Source organism: Cornus florida, unplaced genomic scaffold (assembly GCF_030987335.1).
Source record: "Cornus florida cultivar Cherokee Brave unplaced genomic scaffold, ASM3098733v1 CherokeeBrave_3.0.0_Hap2_Chr10, whole genome shotgun sequence".
In the NCBI taxonomy this organism is placed as follows: Eukaryota; Viridiplantae; Streptophyta; class Magnoliopsida; order Cornales; family Cornaceae; genus Cornus; species Cornus florida.
Window position 1 is genome coordinate 101,094,061 of NW_026775580.1, and position 22,456 is coordinate 101,116,516.

The window sequence follows — 22,456 nt, forward strand, 5'->3', positions numbered from 1 at the left end:
ATGATAAACAATAAATTAAGATTTAAGAAAGAAAGTTGAAAAGATAAAAAAGTAATCATAGTTTAAATAATATATATAATGTATCGTAAAGTAAAAAAATATATAAAAATAATATTATAATTCGGATTCAGGTTGCTAGCACTTCAACCCAAGCCCAACCCTAATTCAATTCGGGTTGAGATTTTTCAACTCAAAGTCAACCCTAATTGTAAAAATGATTGTCCAAGCCCGCAAAAAATCAGCTTGGGCTTGAATTGAGTTCGGGTTTTCTAACCCAAGTTGCATCCCTACTTCACATGTTAGAGATTTTATATGCACATACTAAATAGGTGTATTTTGCACATTTTTATATAGCATGATTTTTTGTTTTGCACTTTCTCCTTTTATTAAAATTAAATTTTATTTTCTAAGTACTTAAAAATCGTTTTTCCAAAAATTGTACCAAACAATTATTTATCACTTCACACATATATATAGTTTTTGGAATTTATTGTAAAGTATTAATGCTTTTAAATATTATTATTTTTGAATAACTTTGATATTCAAATTCGATAAGTGAGTGTTAAAGATTATTTTTGGAGCCTCAATATTAAATGCATTGTGAAAAACCTATTGTAACATATGTATTGTTAGATAATTCAATTTAATATTTAATTATGAGAGATTAAGTATTTGTCTAATAAAATATTTTAATAACACAACTAAAATATCACTTGAAAAGCTAAACACCACTTGAAATTGAAGAAACTTTTAAGTGATAGCAATTTGATTCAATATTACTGAATGATGAAAAATTAAAATTCAATATATATATATATATATATATATATGAAAACAATATCAAGTTTTAATTACCACTTAAAATTTTTGGCACTTAAAATTCAGCTTTTAAAATTTTCAATACTAAATTTATCCAGTTTGATCAAACAACACTATAGGCTGAATCTGTTATTGACAACCTTTGGCACATCAGAAATTATGTATTTTTTAAATTTAGAAAAATTAAAATAATATTAAATGAAATATGAAAAGAGTATATTGGTCTTTTTATGAATCTATTGCACGTGCAAAGTGTGTGATTTGCTTCTTCTTTTTTTTTCTTTTTCTTTTTTTAAAGTTTTAGTGGTGACCAAATTTTAGATTGTGTTAATCAAGGAGTTATTTGTCATATAAATCAGATAAAGTAATTACAAAAGTTAAATAATATGATATGAAATTTAGTTACTTGTAATTTTTTTTGTTTTATCTGATTTGGTTAGCTATTACCTCTGTTATGATTTTTATAAAGGATTTTGGGTTTTATATAATATATTTATTTATATCAAGGACCTAAGTAGCGAGGATATCAGTGATGAGTATGTTGTAAATCCTCACCAGTGAGGAATAAGTATTATTTTATTTATAAAATCATGTAAATAATTAATCGACTTAATCAACTGCATTTACATACCAATCTCGTTGTATACTAGTGAAACTAATTCTCCGGCACCATAAGCCTCCACCGTGGCAAAAGGATCATCTTCTACCCAAAAATTTACCAGAACCAAAATAATTGATGTGGCCGTGACCAAAGTCGCGAAAAGTTGAAAAGCAGCGCGTGTCAAAATTAACTCAACCACGGTCACAATAACTGGGAAAGCAAAGACTCAACTATTGTCGATGGCGTTGTTGATTGTGCAGTGAATTGCCAGAAATGTTCGTGGCTAACAAATAGATTAATGAAACTTTTCTGTTTGACACGATGGTTATGGAGAGTATCAGCCACACAAACAATGTGTAGTATAATCTGAAATAACTCAAGTTTCTGAAGATTCGAACCGTGGCCGCTTTTGGGCAACAAGGAATGTTGAAGGGGCACATGAAGTTGTTGTAACGGCCCGAACCCGTGGGTCCGAACCGTTAACCGAGTCCTTACCCGAATCCGAGGTCAACTAAATCATACCATCCATTTCCTGTGTCTATAACTGTCAAACGAGTTAATTCATTATCCAAAATGCTCCAAGACACGACCTTACAAAGAGGGTCAAATATGCAAGTCAATGAGGAAAGGGTCGGTCAGTTGACAGGGCCTGATCGCTCGGCTAGCCTACCCGGTCGATCGGTCTGACAGGGTATGCTTGTTCGGATGGCCTACCCTGTTGGTCGGTCTGACAGGGTATGCTCATTCTGATGGCATACCCGGTTAGTCGGTCTAACAGGATATGCTCGTTCGGATGGCCTACCCGGTCGGTCTGTCTGACTCACGTGGTCGGTCGTTCTGACATACCTGGTCAATCGTTCTGACCTACTTGGTCGATTGTTCTAACAGGGCATAACCGGATGGCTCTGTCGGTCGGCTGATTTTCCTTGTCAGTCGGCCGACAGGCCCTAGATAGCTACTATATGCAGCCTGATAGTCTAGAAACCTGGGCTCTTAGTGAGCAGCCAAACTTGATAAACAACTTGATGTGCAGCCAAACCCAAATTCACAGCAATAAAACATGACATTTAGACATCTATAAAAGCTCAAAACATAACCCCATGTCCCATTTGTTATAACATGTATACATAGTTCCAAATATACAACAAATGTTCCTCTGAGAGTCTAGTTACACTATAAAATGAATACATCCACGGGTTACAGCTTTACAAAGAATGGGCACAAGTGTACAAAAGGTAATAAAATAAACTTCAAGTCTCTAAACTAACTTTGTGGTGGACCATTATTTGTTATTTCTTTCCCGAGCCCTGAAAATATTAAGATAATAACGAGGTGAGCCCAAGCTCAGTAGGTGGTACCTAGGACACACCTCTTGAAACCCAATGAATCTAACAATGAATAGAAAATATAGAAGCGCGGTCATGCCATACCAGGTAAACGAAGCACAAAATCGACATTCTAAGTCGTAATTAAATTAAGCCATGCAATGAGATACAATGTCATGAAGTGTCTCTCTCCCTCTCCCCAATTTCCAAAACAATTCTGATAACACCTCTATGGCGTCACGAGGAGAAAGTTGGCTAGCAATCCTCGACCACATGACACCTCCATGGCATCGTCTGGGCCTAGATAGCTCAACTTCCCTCTAAATTACATTAACACCACGGACCACTAGGCACCTCATAGACGTCCAGGTTTTCGGAAATCTTTCACTAATCCTTTTTCTTAAAAACCATTTACTTTTCATTTAAATCAAAATTTCCCATTTCATGCCCAATGATTTGCATGGATGTCTCATGCGTTCCAATGCTATGTCAACAAGGAACTTTACAACTCACAAAATTAACTTGCTTCCATACAATAAATTTCAACAATTTGTATATAATTGACATGGAAATTTACACATAAGCATGCTTTCTCACATAAATCATCTATTTCACATAAACATATAATTCATATACAACACATAATTCATTTTAAGGAAAAACCAACACCATGTAACATGCTAAATCACAGATCATGGAGAAATAAACTCATTAAGGCCTCAGAAGTCATGGATTAAGAACCACTACCTCAAAGAAGAAAAAAGCCCCCAATTCTCCAAGCCCTCATTCGAAATTCCAAGAATTGGCCAAAGCTGAAATTGCTTATATCAATGTGAAGATCTCGCTGAGCTCTTCGTTTTGCCGCAAACGGCACCAAAAATCTCCTAATGGTTAGAGATAAATTGAAACTTGAAATTTGAAGCAAAAGAAAAGAAAAATAAAGGTAAGAAAGAGAGAGAGAGGGATCTTCCGGGGAGAGAGGAAGAAATTGAGGCAAATTGATGGCCTAATGGCCACTAATGAAAGTGAGTGGGAAGTGGGCCCTACCACTATACCAAAATATCCACATTTTCTTTTATATATATATATGAAATTAATTTCCACCACACATTTTAACCCACAATAATACGATTATGCACCAAAATAAATATGCATGAAATGCAATGGACCAGTGACACAACTCCCATGCACAACAATTTTGGTATCGGATCCCACCTGGGATTGTTCAGCCTGCAAAATGAAAAAATGCCGAAATGGTAACCGGTGCATTTCCAAGAGTTCTGAACTCAATGGAGTGCCATAACCAACTCTCGGACAGGCCCGGTACACCCCACGGTGTCAGGCACACAAAACGAGAAAAGACGAAAATGCCCTCGTAAAATTAGAAAATTCCAAGAAATGAAAAATGGTAAAAAATTGGAAACATCACAATTGTATTAGATCTTTTGTATGTCATAAGAGGTACCAGCATTGTCTTATTTACAAGATGGTTCAATATAATTTCAGGCCCTAGGCAAAAAAATAAAGTGGTCTTTTAATTAAATCTATCTATATATTTATACCAATAATATGCTAATTATTTGTTTAGTGATTTTTTTACGTATCAGTAAAAAAATTTCAAACTCTAGTTCCATCATTAATTAATTGGCTATGTGCTTTCTAATAGTCACATTTAACATATAAATAAAAATTATAAACAAAATATATAATTTTATGATAACAAAAATTAATAAAACTATAAACTAATTTAAGTTATAGAATAATAGAAACCGATTTCAAATAATTTGATCTAATGCTCCAATAAATTCTTTAATAGAATATAAGTGTATTCAAAATCTTCTTATAAAGTGAGATTATAAATTGTAACATTGAAGAAGATGAAAAAAAAAATTTATAATGAGAAAGGAAAAAAAAATGTGAGGAATAAGAAAAAAAAAAAGAAAATAAAAGTTAATAGGAGTCTTAGAAAAATATATAAAGTTTCACCAATTTTCATTTAAATATATATCTAATATTTAATTTTAATGTGTGTGTATATATGTTAATGTAATGAGGATGATAGAGAAAATAATAATAATAATAATACAAGGATAGAAATATTTTGGGCACACTATTAAATTTTGTATTTGTTGAGGTTTAATAATATAAGAAAATAAAATATTTAGGTTGGGGCCCTTCAAAAAGAAGATAAAAAATAGAAATCTTTTAGGTAGTCAAAAATTTCTTTATGCGATGAAGTTTAATAATTAGAGGAAATACAATAATTGTTTTAGAAAAGTTATAATATATAAAGAAATAAAAAAATTAGGGTTAATTACAATGACACCCCCTGAGGTTTGCTATAATGACACTCATATATAAGTTAGACGTTTTTTGAACGATGACACCCCCTGACAAAATATGGAGCCAAACAGACCCTTAAAAGGTTTGAAAAGACAAAATTGCCCATCAATATTTAACTAATTTTAATTGTAAAATATTATATTTTTAAAATGACACTTTTGCCCTTCTACCAATCTCTTCTAAACCCATCGATCTGGCCCCTTTCTCTTCACCCACCGCCATCATCTCCTCAACCACAGCCACCACCACTTACCCTCAACCACATCCCGCAGCCACCATCTCCTCAACCACATCTCGCCGCCACTTCTCTTCAATCACAACCACCGCCACCGTCTCTCTCCTCGCATCGGTGATTGCACAATATCACATCTCTTATCACCACCACCATGCTTGATCTGTGCAAAAAAAACAGAGGAGCAACCCACAGATCAATCCAGATCCATGATTAATTCGGATCCATTTGCATTATGAGATAGTGGTCGGAGGTTACGACGGAGGTGGTGGTGGTATCACCAGAATCAACTGAATCAGATTCATTTGATTCCTTTGTGCGATCTGAAATCTTGCTTGAATCTACTCCGGGAAGCAAAAGGCTCAGAGCACTTTGTTCTAGCCACATCAATATATGTGAGTCGATAGATTTATATCGTCTGTAACTTCTATATATATATAATATCTCCATATTGGCAGAGACCCAGCCCAGATCACGTAACTTCTATATATATATATATATATATAATATTTCTATATTGGCAGAGCAAATGGCGTAACCTCTCTCTCTCTATATATATAATATCTCCATACAGATCGCGCAAAATGAGTTCTATAGTATATATATATATGTCAGGTTATATATTGTTCATATTAAATCGCATAATCTGCAACTTGAAATCAGGATTTTACATGCGTACTTCTCGTTGCTCCAGAAATGGATTTGCTTTAAAAGCTAAACCTATATATATATATGCATGTGTGTGTGTGTGTGAATTTCAACTTTCAATATTTTCTTCTTGAATGCAATTACAACTTTTCATACTTTTCTTCTTAAATGCAATTATTAATGGAATTCCATGGAAGTTAGAATCATGTTCTAATTAGTGAAGCTTATACATATATGATTTAGATGTTTGGTAAAGGGAAAGACATATGCAACCAAACCAGAACGCCTAATTAGCGTTAGAGAGTAGACAAAATGATTCTAATCTTGGCAATCAAAAAAATTAATAAATAAAACATCTGATTTGTAAGCATATGTGATAGTATTTTCCTTTATAATTTTTCTCAGCTTTCTCGACAACCATGCAAGGATTTTAGAATAGAGAACACACGAAATTCACCTTAAGAAGACCTTCCGCTGTTTTGCGAACGAGATCTTTGGGGAATCCATCTATATATATACATATGTCAGGTTATATATTGTTCATATTTATATATAAAGAGATGTGGGAGAGGTTATTTTGGACATTTCAAATTTATTAGAATGGGTAATTTAGTAATTTTGCTATTCAAAAGTGTTATTTCATAAGTCAAAGGGCACTTGGGTCATTTTATCACATGTCAGCCCCTTAATGGATGTCTTTGTCAAAGGCAGCAAAGCTTAAGGGGTGTCATTATTCAAAAGTGGGGGTGTCATTGTAATTAACCCAAAAAATTATATAGCCTTCTTATTAGATGGGACCTTACGTAATCGCTTCACTCGCATATCACTCCAGCCGGCCCTATTTGTTTAGAGGTATGAAGAAGTGAGATATATGGTGCTTTTAAATTGGTTAATTTGGAACTGTATATATATATATATATATAGATATACATATGTATATAGTTCGTTCTGCAATTAATGGAATTGAATTGCGAAATTGTATTTCACTTGACTTTTATCTTTCCCTCACTTTTTAGGAAGAATGAATGGTTGGGAAGTGTTTGACGGGTGGAGTGGAAAAATATTGTACCATTTAATTTGTCCATCTCTTGGACTAGGTCATTCTGTGTACCAGTCAATACTCAATGGTGTGGGGGGGGGGGGGGGGAGGGGGACAAGGGGAACAAAATAGGAAACTTCTAATTTGGCTTTTGAGAAAAGACATTAAAGAACTTAGAACGTACTCTGGGTAAATTTCACAAAAAAAAAAAAAAAAAAAAAGTACTGTGTGTGTCTATATATATATATATATATTTGTAAATTTGATGTGTCATGATAAATTTTAGATCACTCATCTTTAATTATAGTCCTTATTTTATACTGTTTGTGTACAAATATATGTGCCAATAACAACTAACCACGTGTCATGTCAAGACTCACATAACTTTTACAAACCTAATTGAGTATATGTTAATTTGTTAATGAAATAAGAACGACGGAAGAGAAATAAAATAAGCTGATGTGACTGTGTAAAAAATTTGGATAAAATACACTATAATTTTATACATTGATAACATGACAGTGTATCTTAACATAAGGTTAAAGATAAAAAAAAAAAAATTACACATTATATGTGACATTATATATATTACATAAAATGATATTTTAACATATTATTGAAGATTCTCTTATTTAATACACAAACTTATTTAAAATTGTCTCACACCATCTTGTATGAAGTGCGGACAAAGTATATGGAAAGTTTTGATAACAACCACATATGATGGTTTGAATCTCTCTGACCTTGGGGTCACTTGGGATGGGAAAGATAAGAGAGAAAAAAAAATTTTAAGATATTTTGAAATACTGTACCAGAGTTTTTTAGCGTTGAATGTGATAATGGGACCAATTTGATGAATGATTCAGTTAAGCAGTTGAGTGATATAAAATTTAATAATTTTTATTTATCTTATTTGTTAGCTATTACCCTGTTTATCTTATTTGTTAGCTACTCCCTCTAGTTATAAATAATCTAAAGGAGTATTAATTATGTCTTGGTCCAAGAGGATAAGTAAAACCTCTCACTTCATTGCCGATTTGCCATCAATTAAAGGATGATATACGGAATAAAAATTCATCTCGAACCCCACTCTCCTAAAAAAAATTCATCTGGAACCCCCCCCAAAAAATATCCAATCCAATCCAATCCAAAATGTAACAAGAAAAGGAGAAATATTTTGGTAATGGTTACCAATATGTTTCTGTTTCTCGAAATAAATTACAGTACAACAAAAGCACTCTTTTTTTTTTTTCATAAAAGTAAACACAAAACAAAAATGGAACTCGCCCAAATACAAACTTTTTCTAGCTCCCAAAAAACCTCCAATTGGGTAGGCTTGAGCGTCAACAACTTCATCCTCAATACAATCAATATAAGCAATCAAGACATTTGGTAGAAACACATCCATTTCTCTCAAATATACTAACCAGCTAATATTAATCAAAGAGAAAAACATTCTTATTAAAAATGGGGCAAACTTTAGCACACGAACCTCTCGTTATTGTAGTGTTTGAGGAAGGTCAAATGGATACAGTCTTACCTCTTTGCTTACAGTAAAAAGTACCATGTAATTAATCAGACTAAATCGACTGCCTTGGCATCATCAATCTTCTTGTATACAAATGGAAACAACTCTCCCGCAGCACAAGCCTCTTCCGTCGCGAAAAGATGATCTCCCACCGCCCATAAAACTGCATGAAGCAAAATAACTGGTATGGTTGCAGCCAAAGTCACAAAAAGATGAATTGCAGCGCGTGTTAAAATCAGCTCAACCATGGTGGCAATAGCTAGCAAAGCAAAAACCAATCTCTTGTCGATAGTCTTATAGGGCACAACTAAATTGCTGGGCAGCAAATATAATACTAATGCATACAGGTATGCCACAGCTGACATGGCTACCAAAAAGATTAATGAAACTTTTCGCTCCGGCACAAGGGTTATGCAGAGTATTACCCACACAAACAGTGTGTAGTATAATCTGAAATAACTCAAGTTTCTGATGATTCGAAACGCGGTTTCTTCTGGGGTAGAAGGGATGTTGAAGGGGCACATGAGGTTGAAGTTGTATTGGATTTTTTGGGGTGAGTACTCCTTCGGCTCATCGGCCTCATGATGATCAGCCATGGAGGGTGTTGGTGAACTGGAGGATGGTCTGTGTGTGGCCATGTTTTGTGTTTTTGGAGGTATGAAGAAGGCGAGATGGTCCTCTTGGATGAGGTCTTTGGCAGTATTTAATGGCTCACAAGTCCTTTAAGAAAAGTCTGCAATTAATAAAGAAATTATTGTATCTGACTTGAATTAATTTCTCTTTACCTCACTTTCTAGGAAAGACTAGTTGAGAAGACTTTGCTGGGTAGACTAAGATAACATTTAATTGGTCATCACTTGGACCAGGTCATTCTGTTTACTAAGCAATAATGCTATATATATATGATTGGTTGGGGAGTGGAAGGGAATGACTAGGGGAAATAGATCGGAAACTTCTTTTAATGGTCTTTTTTCAATTTTTGTCTAGTGCACTAAGGATGAAGTGGTAGATTTTAGGGTGTTCTAAGAGGCCTAACATTATCATTATTGATCCCTAAAAAAAAAAAAAAAAAAAAAAAAATCTTATTATTTTTGAGTTCCATAAAGTCTATATGTTGCTTCTGTGGTGAAATGAATTGTATCCCTAATGACATTAATCCAGGGAAATCATGAAGTTCTGTGAACTACAATTTTAATATGATAATCGCAAGGACTAAAATTCTTGATACATAAATATTGATCACTGATACTTTTCACAACTAACAATACCATTTCCAAGCCAATCAAGTTTAAAATAATGATGTTTACTGTGCTGGAAATGACCTCCATTATATATATATATATATATGAAATTAATTTCCACCACACATTTTAACCCACAATAATACGATTATGCACCAAAATAAATATGTATGAAATGCAATGGACCAGTGACACAACCCCCATGCACAACAATTTTGGTATCGGATCCCACCTGGGACTGTTCAGCCTGAAAATGAAAAAATGCCGAAATGGTAACCGGTGCATTTCCAAGAATTCTGAACTCAATGGAGTGCCCTAGCCAACTCTCGGACAGGCCCAGTACACCTCACGGTGTCAGGCACACAAAATGAGAAAAGACGAAAATGCCCTCGTAAAATTAGAGAATTCCAAGAAATGAAAAATGGTTAAAAATTGGAAACATCACAGTTGTATTAGATCTTTTGTATGTCATAAGAGGTACCAGCATCGTCTTATTTACAAGATGGTTTAATATAATTTCAGGCCTTAGGCAAAAAAATAAAGTGGTCTTTTAATTAAATCTATCTATATATTTATACCAATAATACGCTAATTATTTGTTTAGTGATTTTTTTACGTATCAGTAAAAAATATTCAAACTCTAGTTCCATCATTAATTAATTGGCTATGTGCTTTCTAATAGTCACATTGAACATATAAATAAAAATTATAAACAAAATATATAATTTTATGATAACAAAAATTAATAAAACTATAAACTAATTTAAGTTATAGAATAATAGAAACCGATTTCAAATAATTTGATCTAATGCTCCAATAAATTCTTTAATAGAATATAAGTGTATTCAAAATCTTCTTATAGAGTGAGATTATAAATTGTGACACTGAAGAAGATAAAAAAAAAAAATTTATAATGAGAAAGGAAAAAAAAATCTGAGGAATAAGAAAAAAAAGAGAAAATAAAAGTTAATAGGAGTCTTAGAAAAATATATAAAGTTTCACCAATTTTCACTTAAATATATATCTAATATTTAATTTTAATGTGTGTGTGTATATGTTAATGTAATGAGGATGATAGAGAAAATAATAATAATAATAATAATACAAGGATAGAAATATTTTGGGCACACTACTAAATTTTGTATTTGTTGAGGTTTAATAATATAAGAAAATAAAATATTTAGGTTGGGGCCCTTCAAAAAGAAGATAAAAAATAGAAATTTTTTAGGTAGTCAAAAATTTCTTTATGCGATGAAGTTTAATAATTAGAGGAAATACAATAATTGTTTTAGGAAAGTTATAATATATAAAGAAATAAAAAAATTAGGATTAATTACAATGACACTCCCTGAGATTTGCTATAATGACACTCATATATAAGTTAGACGTTTTTTGAACAATGACACCCCCTGACAAAATATGGAGCCAAACAAACCCTTAAAAGGTTTGAAAAGACAAAATTGCCCATCAATATTTAACTAATTTTAATTGTAAAATATTATATTTTTAAAATGACACTTTTGCCCTTCTACCAATCTCTTCTAAACCCATCGATCCGGCCCCCTTTCTCTTTACCCACCGCCATCATCTCCTCAACCACAACCCCTCAACCACAGCCACCACCACTTACCCTCAACCACATCCCGCAGCCACCATCTCCTCAACCACATCTCGCCGCCACTTCTCTTCAACCACAACCACCGCCACCGTCTCTCTCCTCGCATCGGTGATGGTACAATATCACATCTCTTATCACCACCACCATGCTTGATCTGTGCAAAAAAAACAGAGGAGCAACCCACAGATCAATCCAGATCCATGATTAATTCGAATCCATTTGCATCATGAGACAGTGGTCGGAGGTTGCGACGGAGGTGGTGGTGGTATCACCAGAATCAACTGAATCAGATTCATTTGATTCCTTTGTGCGAGAAGCAAAAGGCTCAGAGCACTTTGTTCTAGCCACATCAATATATGTGAGTCGATATATTTATATCGTCTGTAACTTCTATATATATATATAATATCTCCATATTGGCAGAGACCCAGCCCAGATCATGTAACTTCTATATATATATATATATATATGTCAGGTTATATATTGTTCATATTAAATCGCACAATCTGCAACTTGAAATCAGGATTTTACATGCGTACTTCTCGTTGCTCCAGAAATGGATTTGCTTTAAAAGCTAAACCTATATATATATATATATACATGCATGTGTGTGTGTGTGTGAATTTCAACTCTCAATATTTTCTTCTTGAATGCAATTACAACTTTTCATACTTTTCTTCTTAAATGCAATTATTAATGGAATTCCATGGAAGTTAGAATCATGTTCTAATCAGTGAAGCTTATACATATATGATTTAGATGTTTGGTAAAGGAAAAGACATATGCAACCAAACCAGAATGCCTAATTAGCGTTAGAGAATAGACAAAATGATTCTAATCTTGGCAATCAAAAAAATTAATAAATAAAACATCTGATTTGTAAGCATATGTGATAGTATTTTCCTTTATAATTTTTCTCAACTTTCTCGGCAACCATGCAAGGGTTTTAGAATAGAGAACACATGAAATTCACCTTGAGAAGACCTTCCGCTGTTTTGCGAACGAGATCTTTGGGGAATCCATCTATATATATACATATGTCAGGTTATGTATTGTTCATATTTATATATAAAGAGATGTGGGAGAGGTTATTTTGGACATTTCAAATTTATTAGAATGGGTAATTTAGTAATTTTGCTATTCAAAAGTGTTATTTCATAAGTTAAAGGGCACTTGGGTCATTTTATCACATGTCAGCCCCTCAATGGATGTCTTTGTCAAAGGCAGCAAAGCTTAAGGGGTGTCATTATTCAAAAGTAGGCTAACTTGTATATGACTGTCAATAAGATAAACTTCAGGGGGTGTCATTGTAATTAATCAAAAAAATTATATAGCCTTCTTATTAGATGGGGCCTTACGTAATCGCTTCACTCGTATATCACTCCAGCCGGCCCTATTTGTTTAGAGGTATGAAGAAGTGAGATATATGGTGCTTTTAAATTGGTTAATTTGGAACTATATTGATACATATATAGATATACATATGTATATAGTTCGTTATGCAATTAATGGAATTGAATTGCGAAATTGTATTTCACTTGACTTTTATCTTTCCCTCACTTTTTAGGAAGAATGAATGGTTGGGAAGTGTTTGACGGGTGGAGTGGAAAAATATTGTACCATTTAATTTGTCCGTCTCTTGGACTAGGTCATTCTGTGTACCAGTCAATACTCAATGGTGTGGGCTGGGGGGGGGGGGGGGGGGGGGAGATTGACAAGGTCACAAGGGGAACAAAATAGGAAACTTTCTAATTTGGCTTTTGAGAAAAGACATTAAAGAACTTAGAACGTACTCTGGGTAAATTTCACAAATCACAAAAAAAAAAAAAAAAAAAGGTACTGTGTGTGTCTATATATATATATATATTTGTAAATTTGATGTGTCATAATAAATTTTAGATCACTCATCTTTAATTATAGTCATTATTTTATACTGTTTGTGTAAAAATATATGTGTCAATAACAACTAACCACGTTTCATGTCAAGGCTCACATAACTTTTACAAACCTAATTTAGTATAGGTTAATTTGTTAATGAAATAAGGAAGACGGAGGAGAAATAAAATATGCTGATGTGATTGTGCAAAAAATTTGGGTAAAATACACTATAATTTTATACATTGATAACATGACAGTGTATCTTAACATAAGGTTAAAAATAAAAAAATAAAAATTACACATTATATGTGACATTATATATATTACATAAAATAATATTTTAACATATTATTGAAGATTCTCTTATTTAATACACAAACTTATTTAAAATTGTCTCACACCATCTTGTATGAAGTGCGGACAAAGTATATGGAATTTTATTTTATTTTATTTTTTAAGTTTTGATAACAACCACATATGATGGTTTGAATCTCTCTGACCTTGGGGTCACTTGGGATGGGAAAGATAAGAGAGAAAAAAAAATTTAAAATATTTTGAAATACTGTACCAGAGTTTTTTTTAGCGTTGAATGTGATAATGGGACCAATTTGATGAATGATTCAGTTAAGCAGTTGAGTGATATAAAATTTAATAATTTTTATTTATCTTATTTGTTAGCTATTACCCTATTTATCTTGTTTGTTAGCTACTCCCTCTAGTTATAAATAATCTAAAGGAGTATTAATTATGTCTTGGTCCAAGAGGATAAGTAAAACCTCTCACTTCATTGCCAATTTGCCATCAATTAAAGGATGATATACGGAATAAAAATTCATCTGGAACCCCCCCCCAAAAAATATCCAATCCAATCCAATCCAAAATGTAACAAGAAAAGGAGAAATATTTTGGTAATGGTTACCAATATGTTTCTGTTTCTCGAAATAAATTACAGTACAACAAAAGCACTCTTTTTTTTTTTTCATAAAAGTAAACACAAAACAAAAATGGAACTCGCCCAAATACAAACTTTTTCTAGCTCCCAAAAAACCTCCAATTGGGTAGGCTTGAGCGTCAACAACTTCATCCCCAATACAATCAATATAAGCAATCAAGACATTTGGTAGAAACACATCCATTTCTCTCAAATATACTAACCAGCTAATATTAATCAAAGAGAAAAACATTCTTATTAAAAATGGGGCAAACTTTAGCACACGAACCTCTCGTTATTGTAGCATTTGAGGAAGGTCAAATGCATACAGTCTTACCTCTTTGCTTACAGTAAAAAGTACCATGTAATTAATCAGACTAAATCGACTGCCTTGGCATCATCAATCTTCTTGTATACAAATGGAAACAACTCTCCCGCAGCACAAGCCTCTTCCGTCGCGAAAAGATGATCTCCCACCGCCCATAAAACTGCATGAAGCAAAATAACTGGTATGGTTGCAGCCAAAGTCACAAAAAGATGAATTGCAGCGCGTGTTAAAATCAGCTCAACCATGGTGGCAATAGCTAGCAAAGCAAAAACCAATCTCTTGTCGATAGTCTTATAGGGCACAACTAAATTGCTGGGCAGTAAATATAATACTAATGCATACAGGTATGCCACAGCTGACATGGCTACCAAAAAGATTAATGAAACTTTTCGCTCCGGCACAAGGGTTATGCAGAGTATTACCCACACAAACAGTGTGTAGTATAATCTGAAATAACTCAAGTTTCTGATGATTCGAAAAGCGGTTTCTTCTGGGGTAGAAGGGATGTTGAAGGGGCACATGAGGTTGAAGTTGTATTGGATTTTTTGGGGTGAGTACTCCTTCGGCTCATCGGCCTCATGATGATCAGCCATGGAGGGTGTTGGTGAACTGGAGGATGGTCTGTGTGTGGCCATGTTTTGTGTTTTTGGAGGTATGAAGAAGGCGAGATGGTCCTATTGGATGAGGTCTTTGGCAGTATTTAATGGCTCACAAGTCCTTTGAGAAAAGTCTGCAATTAATAAAGAAATTATTGTATTTGACTTGAATTAATTTCTCTTTCCCTCACTTTCTAGGAAAGACTAGTTGAGAAGACTTTGCTGGGTAGACTAAGATAACATTTAATTGGTCATCACTTGGACCAGGTCATTCTGTTTACTAAGCTATAATGCTATATATATATATATATATATGATTGGTTGGGGAGTGGAAGGGAATGACTAGGGGAAATAGATAGGAAACTTCTTTTAATGGTCTTTTTTCAATTTTTGTCTAGTGCACTAAGGCTGAAGTGGTAGATTTTAGGGTGTTCTAAGAGGCCTAACATTATCATTGTTGATCCCTTAAAAAAAAAAAAAAAAAAAAAAAAAATCTTATTATTTTTGAGTTCCATAAAGTCTATATGTTGCTTATGTGGTGAAATGAATTGTATCCCTAATGACATTAATCCAGGGAAATCATGAAGTTCTGTGAACTACAATTTTAATATGATAATCGCAAGGACTAAAATTCTTGATACATAAATATTGATCACTGATACTTTTCACAACTAACAATACCATTTCCAAGCCAATCAAGTTTAAAATAATGATGTTTACTGTGCTGGAAATGACCTCCATCTTCTTGAACAAAGATTAAAGCAAACTTAATTAATTACTAATATCGTACATTAAAAATCATCATCACACAACATTTTCTTTACTTCTCATTAAAATGAGGTAAAGCATTCATGCTCGGATGAATTTGAGTCGTCACAAGGAGAATGGTTGTGTCTACCTTCATACGTGGTTATCACCATTCGACAATCCTCCGACAATCGTTCAACCCTCTTCTTCACTCGACAGTTGCTATGCGTACAACGATAGTAACTTCTGCCATTTTTTTTGTACCACAGAATGAGAAACATGTTATAATAGACGTTGCAAATCAATAACACAATTAAGAAAATGACAGAAATATAAACATGCCCCACATACACAGCACAACAATTTAAGTGGCTTTGGTTTGGGGGCGGCAACAAATTTACTGTTCAAAAATCAGAAAATTATAAGCTTCAGCACCCAAACACTCTGTCTCTCTCACATCCTCTAAAACGGCTTTCAGTTACACCACAAACACTAAATACTCTTATACTTTAATCTTAGCGATGTAGTACTGTTGATTATATGTATGCAATAAACATTGTTGTAAATTGAGCATGCATGCTGTTTTATACACTAAAAGGCTAGAGTAAAAAATGAATGGTTAAGGTCAATGCAGTTGATGAATTTGTATTACATCACACACACACACACACACACACAAAAATAGATGGATAGATAGATATAGGTGATATAGAGGGCATGAGAAATGTCGTAGGCAACCTTGCAAAGTACCATATGATAAATGTCAAAAACAACATAATGCCATGATAAGCATAAAACGATTAGTAGCTCTATTTGTAAATCTAGTCATATCTTTGACAAAAAAAACATAGGTATTATCTATTTAAGTTAAATGATTCTAGATTGAGAATTCCAAAGGTGAGAATAAGTAGAATAATAAGACTTGGTTTTGAAGGAAAATGAAGAGATCAGTGTAGATAGATCCACTGCAACAGTCATAATTCTTCCAAATGAAGCTATCTAAACAGAACTCGAGAAACGCAATTTTAGTTTCTTTCTTTACTTAGACAACCCATAAATGTCAACCATTTAAAAAGTACTACATTCAGACGTGCATCTGGTCAGTAACTAAGGATATGTTTGGTTCAATTATGAGAATAGTTTTTGAGGACTTGGGTTGTAGGCTTAGTAACTTTGGTCATCACTTAGGTTGTAGGCTATACTTGGTTGATAATTTTTGAGAACTTTTTTCTGACAATTACAAAAAAGGTTTATTTTCATAGAATTATTGTTTATAGTTCTCTTAAAACAATTTTCTGTTTTTTGAATTTTTGAAAAATGTTTTTTAAGTGATAACCTCTGTTTTCTAAAGAACTATATTTTATAATTCTGTGAAAACAGTTTTCTGTTTTCTAAGTTCTTAAAGAACAATTTTTAAAAAACTGAACCAAACAGCCCTAAGCCACTAATATTATCCATTTTTTACTGTATAATATTGTTTCGGATCCAAGGTCTCAATTTTGACTTGCAGGATATGCCAGTAGGCAATATAAAGCTAATTACTCAAATTGAAGCACAGTTTTTCTAATCAATTATATACTAAATTATCGCACAACTACAAATCCTATCTCACTGAAGAAGAATCATTGCTTGTGTTTTTTGAGAATGAGATCGAGTACAAATCCAGAACTTATTTCTGTCACTAATCACACTATCGCTTAAACTAGATGTGTGTATACTATTTAGTAGCTTAGTATATATACTATCAGACTCCCATATGATGGCTCATAAGTTTGATATTGTAGCTTTCAACAGTACATGATAACTATATGCATAATAAAAGCACAAAAGCATATATACACAATATATTACCATGTTCATCAATTAAGTTAATGTCAATATGTAGTATTGTTTAAACAAATCCATCAAGTTGGTTATCAAAGTCATTAGTTCAGTACCTTTCCATGCCTGATAGAAACATTGTGAGGTCTTAAAGCTTTTCTATCTGCCATTTTCAATGTTGTTAGAACTTATGCTCCAGAAGTACTTGATTTTCTAACTTCAGAAAAGTCCTAAACCCTAAGGTCTGTTTGGTTCAATTTTTTTTATTTATTTCATATAACTGAAAATCAGAAAACTATAAGAAACTTTTGCTTGGCTGTCAGTTTTTTGAAAACTCAGTTAAAAAAGGACAAGTTCTCATAAAATTCTCTTATAATTCTCCGATAACAATTTTCTATTTTCTGAATTCTTGAGAACTGTTTTTAAAAAACTGAAGCAAACAGGTCTTTTAACTTTTCTCATGTTCCTTATACATACATGTATGTATGTAGATTCTTCATTTTTTGCAGCTCAGCAATGGAATTGCTAAAAGCAAAGCCCAGCAGCAGAGCCTAAAACCAAGTCCTTGGCGCCGGCTATCAAAACTGAGATGTTACTCATCTTATAATGTATTTGACAGGATTCAATTGCATGCATATGCTTCATTTTCCATATCCGATGAAGTTTTTAGAAGTCTTTATTACTTGTTACATCTTTATCAAACTTTATAACCATCATTAATTTCATCACCAAGCTTGAGAAAACTCTTATTAGCTTTTGAATATTCCGGTACCTTTCAATACAATAAACCATCCTTTTTAAGGTATCATTCAATTTACTTTTTCAATTGAACCACCTTAATTGGTTGGTGAAGGTTCAGTCATGTACATTACTTCTATATAGGCTCCCTCCCTTTGTTGGAATCATTTCCTAAATGACTAACATGCAGCAGTGGTTTTGAAGATACATATTCACATTCACACACACACAGTTATCATCAGAACTTCCAGTCAATTAGTCAAACATAGCTTGATTGATGAGTAAACGTACAGACAAATAAAACTTGATTGATTGATGGATTTGTCTTCTCATGCATGAAATAAGTAAAGCTTCATAGTCTATATATATATATTTTTTTTCTGTAAATTCATAGTCTATATTTGTTTTGTTGGAATGAGAGGTTTAAATTAGGGTCATAATTAATCTCCACATATAGTGATAATGGCAGCATTGTTCTGGATGTAGTGATTTGAATGTGAGGTGCAATGGACATTATGTAATAGATGCATAGTGATGTGTTGTTTTTAACCTTGAAATCCCATGAATGTTAATTTTTAACACACACACACACACTCAAACATATATATATTACTTTAATGTGATTTGATTAAAGTGATGAATTTTACTTGATTTCTTTAGGTTATTGTATTGATTTTGAATCTTTTTTTTTTTTCCCGTAAATTGTTAATTTTGAATTTTACATACTGATGTTAAATTTTATCTTTCACTAGTTCCATGAGTACTATGAAAGAACAACTTGAAAATCAATCAAAACCAAAGAATGTACAAACAAGATATAAGGCTAAATTAGAGTTGATATATCTAACTTATATCAATATAAAAATGTGAAAGAAAATCTAAACAAGTTTGAAACTAACCAATGTCAATGTACATATCCAAAAGTTCTATATATGGATTTAACATTTTGGAGGGTATATATATATATATATATATATATATATATATATATATATATTTAAGTAACAACCCCATTCCCAAAGCTTAAACTCTAAGACCAAAGTGATTTCTCAAGTAAACGTTTACAATTTTGGAAGAAATACACTTCGGTTCAACTTGAGCTCATACATCTAGATAAACTAACACCTAAATTATTCTCTCTATTGGCTATGAAAAAGTAGGCCTAAACGGCTGAAGCCTGGTACTATCAATATTCCCTTCTACTTGATGTCACTGAAAGCAATTATTATTATGAGTCATCCATATTCTATGTACTTGTAACCTTTTGTCAGATGAATTGCCAGAAAACTTACAAGTTCATCTTCTCAATAAAATATTTTTACCTTACTGAGAAAAACGGATATTCGATTCGATTATCCTAATTAATCCCATTGTAGAAAATATTATTATTTGTTAAAATTGCTTTATGTATAAATATTATGCATGAATTTAAGCAAACAGTAGTTCAAATCAACTTACAAAAACATGTCAAGCATGCAATTATAATAATCAGAAGCATATATATATATATATATATATATATATATATATATATATATTAACTAATTAATTAATAAGAATAAAAGCGATGAATCTGATTATACACACACACACACACACATATATATGTATGATTGAAAGAGCTAGCTGGCAATGGAAGAATGATGTGTACCTTGGATGAAGGCTGTTCTTGACAACTTTCTGGCCATATTTTCTCCATTTGTAACCATCATCAAGCACATCAACATCACTCCTTGTTTGGAAACAGAACCTTGGCTCTCTAAGCTTTCTCCTTACCTTCACCTTGTTCTTATCTGAGGATGAGCTCCTCCACCTGCAACCAAACACCAGTTACTATATATAATATATATATATATATATATATATATATATTCATCCACAAATACTTTTGGTTAGCATTTGAAGACTTAAAAAACAGTGGATGGACATGTGCGGATTTGGGCATCAATGAGTATCAAGAATATTAGTAATTGGGTAAGTAAAGAAATACTTATCCCTTCACACCCACACACACACAGGAGATGACGTAAAAGCCTACTTCAAACTGCAATCTCTTCCATATATGGCTACAAATCCTTAGATTCTGACTGAGAGCGCATCAAAAAGCTTCTCCATATAAGTTGTACGTTTCTCTCTCTCTCACACACATTTATATATTATATATATATACTTCTAAATATTATATATATAGAGAGAGAGATAGAGAGAGAGAGAGAGAGAGAGAGAGCTAGGGGACATGCCATACAAAGGCACGCTGTATCAGAGCACCACTGGAAACCTCTTCCATATAAGGGTAGACCTCCTTAGATCTGACTGAATTCATAAAGAAGCTTTTCTAGGTTCACACACGCATATATATACACAAACAGAAAAGGCAAGAGAGAGATGATGTAGAAAAGGCATAGTGTAAATTAACAAACTCCATTGTATCTCGCTTCCATTTGGATATATATACACATATATTCTTGGATTTTGATTGAGAACATAAAGAAGCTTCTCTAGGGGATCACTAGAACAGGCTTTACAAAAAGTATGCTGCAAATCTCTTTCATATATATATATATATATATATATATATGATTCAGATAGAGTGAGAGCATAAAGTAGCTAATTTTGTAGGGTAAATAAAATACATACCATGAATTGCCACCATCGCTAACAGCAGTGCAATTTTCTTCACTGGCCTTGTGATCCAATGAAGTCCTCAACTAAAATTTTAGATTCACAAAATAAACATATATAAAACACAGATCTCATGAATCAACACTATAAAAAATATATAATCAACAAATTAAAGAGAGAGAAAATGATAAACAAACAAATACCCATTAAAGATCTAATATATATGTATATATATATATATATATATATATATATATACCTGATCATTATTCCAAGCCGGTCTGTTAACAAGGTCATGAGTAGTAGTATTGTTGGGTGCAGTTTGAGTGTCTTTGAGAGTAGTGTGTGACGCGGTGATCTGGGCAGACTGCGAATTAGGGGCCAAGAAGCAGAGGACTTGGTTTTCAAACTGAGAGAGCCCTCCCATTTCATGGATAGCTGCTGCTGCTTGTGTAGGATTGGAGAAGGAGACCTGCAGATGATCATAATTACTGCCTGCAGCTTGTTGTCCAGCTGCTGCTTCCATTTGTTCAAACTATATATATATAGTAATATATTGTTTGTATTGGCTTATTGATCTGATCTTATATAATATATATTCTACCTAAATGATCACTACTTAGCTAAAGAGGGTGTGTGTGTGTGTGATATGCATGTGTGTGTTTTGTAGATTTGGGTGGTCAAGCCATTTGTGCTTGCTTCCACACATGGGCAGATGGGTTGGGTGGTGTTGTTTGGTCAACTAGTAAACGCTGGATGGAATGTTTCCTGGAAACTTATTCCTTTCTCATCTTCAGTTCTTAAGGTTGTCTAGGGTACTACTCTCTCTATACGACAGATATAATAAGCAGTGCAACAGTGACACCCTCTCTCTCTCACACACACACACAAACAGGTTACTCGCAACGTACCAGAAAAGGGGAAAAAATAAATCTTCAAACTACTTAATGTGGTAATGATACTGAGATTATTTAAATATAATGATGGTTATTTTGATATAAAAAAAGAAAAAAGAAAAAAAGAAAAAAAAATAGTCAGTGTATGTGGGCCATCACTGCGGGGTCTACCAACCTTTGCTCGCCACAGGGAGATTAGTTTTTTGTTTGGAATCTGTGACTTCGGGTCAATGGAGTAATTTTTATTTATTTTTCTTAGAAAATGTTGTTTGCTTCAGTTTGCCATTTCAGTGAAACTGACAAATACAAATCAGTTGGGATAATTTTATTTACCCACTCCTGATGTTTGGCGTGGTTAGAGGCGATATTTCTTATGTTTCAAAAATTACACTGACCTCCTTTTAAATTAATCGACCTTTTATTCCGGTCATTGACCTTATTAAATGATTAAAACAACCTTTAATATTTTATTAATATCACATAAAGAATATCTTTTTTTTGAGAT

General features: G+C 32.9%; 1 protein-coding gene across 1 annotated transcript; it reads right to left on the bottom strand.

Moving 5' to 3' along the window:
- Positions 1–15,703: 15,703 nt before the first annotated feature.
- On the bottom strand, positions 15,704–22,197 carry LOC132276427 (probable WRKY transcription factor 12). The gene is made up of 4 exons (XM_059777841.1): positions 21,315–22,197; positions 21,071–21,141; positions 20,085–20,246; positions 15,704–16,120 (listed from the first exon to the last, which is right to left on the bottom strand). Exons 1-4 carry the CDS (start codon positions 21,579–21,581, stop codon positions 15,958–15,960), a joined length of 663 nt encoding a protein of 220 aa, XP_059633824.1. The 5' UTR covers positions 21,582–22,197; the 3' UTR covers positions 15,704–15,957.
- Between the last annotated feature and the right edge of the window lie 259 nt (positions 22,198–22,456).